This window comes from Drosophila erecta, unplaced genomic scaffold (genome assembly GCF_003286155.1).
Source record: "Drosophila erecta strain 14021-0224.00,06,07 unplaced genomic scaffold, DereRS2 tig00000000-arrow-pilon, whole genome shotgun sequence".
Classification (NCBI taxonomy): Eukaryota; Metazoa; Arthropoda; class Insecta; order Diptera; family Drosophilidae; genus Drosophila; species Drosophila erecta.
Genome location: NW_020825194.1, coordinates 14,073,675 through 14,083,580, shown reverse-complemented (window position 1 = coordinate 14,083,580; position 9,906 = coordinate 14,073,675). Strand labels below are relative to the sequence as shown.

Here is a 9,906-nt window from a genome sequence, read left to right as displayed (position 1 = left end):
GATTTTTCTCTGTGCACCCACCCACACACGGCACATATGAGATGATGCACTTGCATTATGCAGATTTCAGTTTTCCGAATTGCTATGCCGAAATGCATTATGCGGCTGCCTCTTATTCTGAGCCTGCCCCTGTTATTGCCGCCGCTTTTCAATTAGGCCAATCCAAGGCAAGCAAAGCCATCGCGATTCTGGTGAGAGGCAAAGGATTAGTTCCATCATTATCTAGTCCGCATGTGGGCAGAGGCAGAAGTGTTGCAGTTGACGGAGATGGGGGCAAAGTGCCGCATGGGCAAAATATTTTTTTTATTGACAATTCTTCGGGTCGCCGTCAGGACAATGGGATGCCGAATGCAAATCCTTCAGTCAGCTAATATTGTTTATCCCTAAGCAGTCTTCGCCCCGTTCCCGGGAAGGAACAAAGCCGGCAAAACTATGCAAAAATATAACAAAAAGCTAGAAAGCAGTGGAACTGCGACCAAATCGAAAGGAAAACTCTTTGACAATGGCAGGTAGAGCCTCTAAGGGCAGGGGATGATGGACCGATGAATGAATGGATGAATGAACGATCTAACTGCACAGAGTACTGCGATGCAAAGTAAGTGCAAAGGATTTGCCACGACCAAAGGGCTGAAGTGGCCGACAAATGATTGACGAAAATGCCCCGGGAAAACTGTGAGAAAATCAGCCGTTTTCTTGGTGAACATCGGGAGATTTTACCCCCTCCTTTGACAGCTGAAAAATGTGATTCTTCGTTTATTGTCAGGGATACAGATATATATATATGCATGCATTTCGGTTTCCCTCATTTGGTTGGCTATTGTTTGGTCCTTGATCGGAGGTTGAATTTGACACTTTCCAAGAAGGCATTGTTTGAATGGGTTAATTTGTGTATTTAGCCGAGAGCCAGCTGTTATTGAATATCGACAGTGAAACGCAAAACCCAATTAAAGACCTAAGTCGCCGCACAGATTTTGCGGCACGTTCGTCCTTCATTTTGCACCTTTCGCGATGCGGCAAGAAGGACGCAAAAATGCAGATCACGGTCCAAGGAGTCATCGCTCCTGCCGATCCCAAGTCGAAATCGATATGCACCCGCATTTGTCTGTCAAGAAGCTGGCCTTTTCTGGTCCGCAATCTGGAGTCCATAACTCATCGGGGCAATGTGCAAAAGTGGCTGTATCGCATATCCTGTGGCTGCTTTGTTTGCCGGAGGTCCTTTTGTCCACATCCGAAGTCAGCTGCAGTTGCAATCTGCTTTTTCCGCATTCAGCACGATCAAATATTGCCGAAGAAAGAGCTCTCCTTATAGATATCGCATCCTGATCAGGTGGCGCGTGTCCTCTGGTGGCCAACTGTGATTTGTCGGTCGGAATCGGAATCGCATTATGTTCACCTATTTTTGGGGCGTCAGCTGGTGTGCGTGCCACGTGTATCTTGCAGATACTTTTGCCAAAGGCAGCCGCCTTATCGACTGCATGCTGAATTACCCGCTTCCTCATTAACATTTCACTGTGGCCTACTTGTCTTGGCTTCTTTGGTTCATCTAAATGCAAATTCCCCCACCAAAATTCCAAAAACACCTTCAATTCCGAATCTCAAAGCCAAGAGAATATTGTTAGTTTTCAACTGCCAAGCTAAGAGTGCACTGAGACAAAAATTTCTTTAAAATAGGTTTTTCATTTATATAAATATTATAAAGTACTTTAATATGACGATGAATTTCAAATTTTCTTGCCCCCAAACGATATGCACTTTGAATGGAAATATTCTTGAAGTTAGGGTTAATTTTTGTTCCAAGTGAATGGCCAAAAGCTTTTTAATTAAGCCCTGCCTTCAAGGAGGGGACTACGAATCGGGAATCGAGGAGAAATCACAGAAAACTGTTATTATAATCATCGTCTACGTCTACAATCGGACCAACACCCACCCATCCACCCCTTCTTGTCGCCTACTTTGTCATTATAATTTTTCCTTTCAGCCGGCCAAAGCGATGCCAAATGAAAGAAATTTTTGCGGGCCAAAAGAAATGCATTTTATTATTATTATTATTTGTTGTGGTGACTTTTTAATCATTCCCTACCAAAACAGAGCGCTCCAACGGATTGGGTTGAGATGGTGACGGGGGACAAGGGGATGGGGCTGTTGTTCAAGAAGCACTGGAACCACTGGCCGATTCTTATTGGTGCACCAATACCACTCGGACAGCTCAGACAGATATGGCCATCGGCTACTCCCACACCGATGGCACGATGACGATACAGCTGTTGACGACGAATGGGGAAGTCTCGATGGCACACATACACACACACAATGAAACACACACAAGGAAACACACACAACTATCGACAGCACCACCACAAGAAAACCCATACCAATGAAGAAACTCAAACGAAGACGAAGACGAATACCACGACAATGAGCAAATTCGCCGCAAAGACGAACAAAGACGAAGCACGAGACACCCGAAGTGCCTCCCCTTCGCAGCCGTGACGTCACGCCTCAAGAAACGCTCAAGGAAACGACCTTCAGAGCGGCCCGCAGCGAATGAGTGGGAATGCGAAGCGAGCGATGGAAGAGCAGGTAATGGAGGAAGAGCAGTGAGCGAGTTCGAGCATAAGAAGAGCGCAAGAAGACGCTCTTCGCTCTTCGCTCTCCGCTCAGCAGCCCGTCTCAGACGTTCAAGACCTGTCTTCAGATATTCCGCTCAATGCGTTTCAGTACTACGGCGCGCCTTGTATCTGAAAGTTCGCTCTCGCTCAACGATACGGATACGGAGCGATATGGTACACTTGTGGACTGGATTACCGCTAATTCGTTTTTGATTGCCGCCAGGGGGGATCGCCAATGGACCGATGCGTAAGTAAAGAGTGTAATTAAGCAAGCATGCGGTGGTCACTGAGAGTTTTCAGAGTTTCGCATCCATTGTCAGATAAGCCAGATCGTATCCCTTGGGTACCGAAATGCCTTATCTTGCGTCCGTTGTGTGTGTCTTTAAGGGGGCGTTCCTTGGTTCTCAATACAAGAGGCGTTTTATTAAGGTCAGCTAATGGATCAACTGTATGTATCTGATCGCTTTGTGCAGAGTAAGTGTGTTAACGAATGAGTGCCAGACAGAATGAGGCGCCTGAAGATCCCCAAAGTCGTCGATGACTCAGTGTTGGCGCGGATAAAAATCGGTTAAGGAAAAAACAAAGAACGGCCAGAGAACCAGAATCAAAATAGAAGAAACCAGAAGGAAAGGAGCGGAGAGGCGTTCGGAAAAAACAAGCCAAAGATCCCATGGGAAGGCAGAAAAACAAAGGCGAAAAAGGGGAAAACGAGATGGGGGACCGAGACCCGCACATGTTGACATGTGTTGGTATCTTGGAAAAATCGAGAGAGAGAGAGAGAGATGGAGGGGACTGGTGTGGGGCAGGAAAAGTGGGGGTAACCCTAGGTGGGGTGCATTGAACTTGGTGGCAAAAGGGGAGCGATCACTGGCCCACCAAGAGATCACAGATCGCCAGTTCCCAGAATTAAAACCAAGCCATGCCATGTACTTGTTCTTACTGTTGTTGTTTTGGCAAATTTCCACAGATCTGTGCTGTTGTTATTGCGAAAAAGAGAAAAGAAGATGATAGGGGGAAGGTTAAACAAGAAGAGCAGGCAAAAATAATAAATACAAAGACCCAAAAGTAGCAGCTGCAATTTCAAAATTTCGAGGCTTCACAAAAACTCAAAAACACACACATATGCATATGCCGTAAGTGAGAGAGAGAGAGAGGAATACACACACGAAGGAGCTGAAAAAGGAAGCGAAGAGCCGGAGGAAAAGGAGACCAGACAACAGGCAAAGCAGGGATGATGAGAAAAGGTTGCAAGCAAAACAAGTCAGCAGGATCAAGGACACGCAGGCACCAAACATACACACGCGCAAAGAAGCAAGCAGAGAAAACCTGAAATCGTTACACAAACGCAAAGCAAAAGAGAGAAATGCAAGCGAACGAGCCGGCCAAAAGAAAAGGCAGATTAAGGACCCGTTCCTTTGTAGTACTTAATTTTTTACAATACATCCATAGCTAGGTAAAACCCATTAGGGTAGTTTCCTCATAGGTAATGACGTGCGTGTGTGTGAGTGTGGCTAGGGATCGGCAGGACATGCAAAAAATGAAATTGAAAGAACAGAGAGCCGAAGAAAATACTTTGTCACAAAGGGAAAGATTAGTTTTTCAGGTCGATTGAAAATCTGTTGTTAGGGGAGAGAGCAAATCACTTAGTGCACAGTGGTGCAAGGTCCATAAAAATAAGTTGATAGATCGTCAGTACAATATGAATCAAGCCACATAAAATGTACACATTTTTTAAATCTTTGTGCTGCTTGTTTTCTATTTGATAAGACCAAGAATGGCTCTGCGGAATGTAAAAGTGTTTATGTTTAAAACATGTTTAAGCGATTAGAGAATTATGTATAAAAAATATATAAAAATATAATATATATACATACATATATATACATATTCGTAACATTCGTATGAATAATAATTGTCATAATTTTGATAGCTTGCTTTTTACTTTCCCTTTAAAAAAAAATATATAAAAGAAACTAAAAAAAATATTTAATATTTTAAAATTTTATCTGAGCAAAACAACAAGATATCCTGACATAATTTTACTGAAAATAAGTTCCTTGTACGAAATAAAATATGAATATAGTTATTAGTTTCATTCATGTGAAATGAAATTACCCTAATACAGATTCTCTATACTGAGCAACCATTAAGTTCCGGATTCCGATTACTCGCAACATCTAATCGAATCATTCTTCTCTCTATTCACCAGAAGGCAGCTGCTACTCCTCTCTGACCAAGGAAACCGAATACCACCAGCTGGGATATATCCTCGCCAGTCGCAAACAAGAACAACAGGGGCACACGATCACACCGAAGGATCACAAAAGGCTCGTGCCATATGAAGCAGGGGGTTGTTAATAGCGCCTCCTGAAAGAACAAGCGACTCATGCGGTCGTGCGTCGAGACAAAGTGATCCTGCCGCAAGGAGCAGGACGAGCCGCTTATCAGCCATGCGAGGGTATCGGGGTGGCTAAGGGTTGCAAACACGCGTTCTTATCTTAAAGCTCTGGCTGTCGGGAGGGTGACGAAATAGAGCAGATGTGCAAACAACGGCCCCGATGACTGATGACTAACGAAACCCAGCAATTACAGCTTGAGGGGAGGCGATAGTTTCCATCCAGCGACGCGTGCTCGGCACACTCGGAGATCCACTGAATAGGAGCAACTTTCGCCTGGGCAATCAGAATTGGCCTTTGACTAGGAGCTCCAAAATTTCCAGTATTATAATGTCCGTGGACAACAGCTTGGGAATTCTAGACTTCTCATCGGGTAAGGAGGGTGAGAAAACAGAAATGACAGCAGCAAACATATACAAAACGTCGGATAAGGAGAACGATCCGGATTCCCATCTTACGGGTACTATTTTCACCACTGGCGCCACTGCCCAGCCAGCCACGCCCACTACCGCAAATGCCACCGCCCTACCTGCCACGCCTACTCTACCAGCTGGCCAGGATTTGGGCGACGGTGCCTGTAGCAGCAAAACTACAGATGTCAAGTCTCACTCGTACGTAAATGGCAATGGCAATGGCGTGTACAAGATCATTAAGACACTCGGCAAGGGAAACTTTGCCAAGGTCAAGCTGGCGATCCATGTGCCCACCGGACGTGAAGTGGCCATCAAGGTGATCGACAAGACGCAGCTCAATACGAGTGCTCGCCAGAAGCTGTACCGCGAGGTGAAGATCATGAAACTGCTGAACCACCCGAATATCGTGCGCCTCTTCCAAGTCATCGAGTCGGAAAGGACACTCTACCTGGTGATGGAGTACGCGAGTCGTGGGGAGCTATTCGACCACCTGGTAAAGAACGGGAGGATGCGGGAGCGGGATGCCAGGGTGATCTTCAGGCAGTTGGTATCCGCCATTCAGTACTGCCACAGCAAGTTTGTGGTCCATCGAGATCTGAAGGCGGAGAATCTGTTGCTGGACCAGCACATGAACATTAAAATCGCGGACTTTGGTTTCGGCAACACCTTCGATCCCAATGCCCAGCTGGAAACGTTCTGCGGAAGTCCACCATATGCTGCCCCAGAACTTTTTATGGGCCGGAAGTACGCCGGGCCGGAGGTGGACGCCTGGTCGCTGGGAGTGGTGCTGTACACCCTTGTCAGTGGCTCGCTGCCCTTTGATGGGGGCACCTTAAAGGAGTTGCGGGAAAGAGTCCTGCGGGGCAAGTACCGTGTGCCCTACTACATCTCGATGGACTGCGAAAACCTAATGAGAAAGTTCCTGGTCCTGAATCCCGCCAAGCGCACTTCGCTTTCGGCGGTGATGTCCGATAAATGGATAAATCTGGGCCACGATGAATCCGACCGGTTGCGCCCGTTTCGCGAGAAGCCCATGGAGCTGCAGGATGCCAACCGGTTCGATCTACTGATGAGCATGGGCCACAAGCGTCGTGATGTGGAGCAGTCGGTGAAAGGGCAACTGTTTGACGACATCTACTGCACATACATGCTGCTGGGCGTGGCCAAGCCGCGCTCCTCGAGCCGCAGTACGAAACCGGAGGCTATACCAACAGTGGATTTAACTTCTCCATCTGTCAGTAGCCCGCTTCCTAATATCACCACGCCTACTGTTACCATAGCTCATGTCACGCTTGCGCTGGACAAGAATCCGCCCATCCACTCCTCCGCCTCCGTCTCGAGCAGACCCAACGCTCCGCGTTTGGCAAATGGCCACAATACGCCCACCTCGACGCCGCCAACGGGACCGCCTGCCAAACCCACACGTCGCACTCCAGCCAGGACACCAGCCCGCAAGGCCACCAACCATTCGAGTGGCCAAGGACGTCCGGAGCCCTCCAGTCTGCCGCACACCCCACAGTCGAAGAGAGCCAGTGCCAACGTGGATGTGAAGCCCACGCTATTGAGCGCCCAGCGACAGTTGGCCCAGACACAAAAGCTGGCTAACACTCCACCACGCTTCCAGTACCCCGTTGGCCAAACTCCGAATCAAGCCCAGGGGTCCTCCAGGCGACCCACGACCTTGTACGAGAAAGCGGAACCTGCAGTTACTCCACTTGTGGTGCCCAAGTCGCCGGCCATCGGTGGTCGATTGCTAGAACGGATTCCAGGAGCGGGAGCCGTGGAAAAGACCTCCGAAAAACCCTTCACCCGACACAATGTTGCGCGGGCCACTTTTCATTTCGGCCAGGCTCGCAGTGGCAAACGGGGCGGTGGATCGGGAAATGGCGCAGGCGGGGAGGAGGACAGCTACCAGACGCCACCCTTATCCGCGGACGACACCAAGCCCGCCTCGCGGGTAGGATTCTTCTCCAAGCTAACCGCACGCTTCGGTCGGAGGGTAATTCATTTGAATGAAAAGGATGTCACCGAGCAGCGCAAGAACCTCACCAAATAGGCAGATGCCCGGTTTGGTTTGGGGCATCTCAAGGTGATAGAAAGATTGAGTGATAGAGAAAGTGATACAGCAGGCGCTGCCCGATCATTCTAACAAGCTTAAGTCCATCGGAAAAGTTGACAAATCAGTTTGCCTTACAAGTGTGCGGCGAACGCTTTGCTGAGATTTAGAAAAACTAATCCTACCAGAAATGACGGTAGCAAACACTGACAAAACGTCCGACAAGGAGAACGATCCCCATCCCCATACATCGAAACCCTCTACCGCCACGCCCCCTCCTGCAGCTGCCCAGGATGTGGGCGGATGTGTTGAGGGCAGTGGAGCCACGTCGAATCACCAGTTCCAATCTTATGTAAATGGCAACGGCTACGGAGTATACAAGATCATCAAGACACTCGGAAAGGGCAACTTCGCTAAAGTCAAGCTGGCGATTCATCTGCCCACCGGTCGGGAAGTGGCCATCAAGCTGATCGACAAAACTTCGTTAAATACGATTGCACGGCAGAAGTTGTATCGAGAGGTGAAGATCATGAAAATGCTGAACCACCCGAATATTGTGCGCCTCTTCCAAGTTATCGAGTCGGAAAGGACCCTCTACCTGGTGATGGAGTATGTCAGCGGAGGAGAGCTCTTCGATCATCTGGTGAAAAACGGTAGGATGCGGGAGTATGATGCCAGGGTGCTCTTCCGCCAGTTGGTGTCTGCTATTGAATACTGTCATAGGAAGTCCATTGTGCACCGAGATCTTAAGGCGGAGAACTTGTTGTTGGACCAGCACATGAAAATGAAGATCGCTGATTTTGGCTTCAGCACCACCTTTGAGCCAAAGGCCCAACTGAAGACGTTCTGCGGAAGTCCACCGTATGCCGCTCCGGAACTCTTCAGAGGAAAGAAATACTCTGGACCGGAGGTGGACTCATGGTCCCTGGGAGTGGTGCTTTACACCTTGGTGACTGGTTCCCTACCCTTCGATGGCATTAATCTGAGGGAGCTACGCGACCGAGTTCTGCGTGCCAAGTACCGCGTGCCCTACTACATCTCCATTGAGTGCGAGAGTCTTATTAGGAAGTTCCTTGTTCTGAATCCCACGAAACGTATTACCTTATCGGCAGTGATGGCGGATCAGTGGATTAACATGGGTTACGAGGAAGCTAATGGATTGACGCCGTTTCAGGAGAAACCTATGGATCTGCAGGATATTTATCGATTGGATTTGCTGTCCAATATGGGTCACAACCTTCGTGATGTAGAGCAGTCGCTGAAGAGCCAGCAGTTCGACGACATCTACTGCACCTATATGCTCCTGGACGTTCCCGGGAAATCGGCTGCTTTCAGGGATCCTCCCACACTAGCCCCAGCCAGCAGTCGCATTCGTGTTCCTGAAACTTCTCCCAATGTAACTATAAGCCAACTAACCTTTGCACCGGACAAGAATACACCGAACAAACCGGTCGCCGCTTCCAATCGTCCCATGGCTCCACGTTTGGCAAATGCCTTCACTCCGCCGCCTTCAAAATTCATCTGCCGCACTGCCAACAAGGCCGCCAATCCAAGACGTTCCGAGCCGTCCAGTTTCCCACAACCAGCATTGCTCAAGAAAGTAGTGGATGTGAAGCCAACTCTACTGAGTGCTCAACGAAAGTTGGTCGTCAACCAAAAGTTGGCCAGCACCGCACACCACATTCGGAATCCCGGTCCGCAGACCCCAAGTCTAGCTCCACCATCCACCAGAAGAGCCCCGCCTAATTTCGAAAAGGTGGACTCGACAAGCACTCCCCTGAAGGTGATTAAATTGCCATCCAACTTCCAGACTCCACCATCCACCAACGACACAAAACGCTCCTCGCGAGTGGGCTTCTTCTCAAAGCTGTCCGCACGCTTTGTTCGGAAGTCAGTCCACAACGACGAAAAGGACATCGATGAGCAGCGCAGGAACCTCACTAAATAGACAGGGGTTCAGCGCATTCCAAAAGGATTCTTCCTGCATAGATAATCGCAAGTGATATGATAGCAGCCCTGCCCGAATGAACGATCGGCCTAATGTCTAAATGGTATTTTAATTAAAACGACTTAAATTTAGTATTACAAATAAATGTTGATGGACATGTGTTTGCGCTAAGGTGATCGTTCTGAACTGATCTTGAAACTGGACTGTCAAAGCCATTAAAATACATTACAACGATCGCTTTATCTTTTTAATATTTACATTTTACCATATAGATATATAATAAATGCATTTTAAATTAGTTCATATGTAAAAAGTTTGGTACTGTTTTCTATTCGCTAGTTTTTAGTATAAGAACCTCTTAAAAATAAAAACGGTTTACTCATGATTTCTAATTGTTTTGGTATGATCACCTGAAAGAAAGAAACAGTCTGGAACATTAAAAGGGCCACACACACAAAGCAGCAGCAACAATTCCAACTTGCGT

The 9,906-nt window shown here is 47.9% G+C and overlaps 2 protein-coding genes across 2 annotated transcripts; both read left to right on the top strand.

Annotated features, from left to right (window-relative positions):
* The first annotated feature begins 2,737 nt into the window (after positions 1 to 2,737).
* Positions 2,738 to 9,657, top strand: LOC6551805 (MAP/microtubule affinity-regulating kinase 4). Its single transcript, XM_001980538.3, has 2 exons — positions 2,738 to 2,856; positions 4,819 to 9,657. Exon 2 carries the CDS (start codon positions 5,336 to 5,338, stop codon positions 7,472 to 7,474), a length of 2,139 nt encoding a protein of 712 aa, XP_001980574.1. The 5' UTR covers positions 2,738 to 2,856; positions 4,819 to 5,335; the 3' UTR covers positions 7,475 to 9,657.
* On the top strand, positions 2,738 to 9,657 carry LOC6551806 (MAP/microtubule affinity-regulating kinase 3). The gene is made up of 2 exons (XM_001980539.3): positions 2,738 to 2,856; positions 4,819 to 9,657. The coding sequence occupies exon 2, from the start codon at positions 7,665 to 7,667 to the stop codon at positions 9,420 to 9,422; it is 1,758 nt and encodes a 585-aa protein (XP_001980575.1). The 5' UTR covers positions 2,738 to 2,856; positions 4,819 to 7,664; the 3' UTR covers positions 9,423 to 9,657.
* Positions 9,658 to 9,906: the final 249 nt, after the last annotated feature.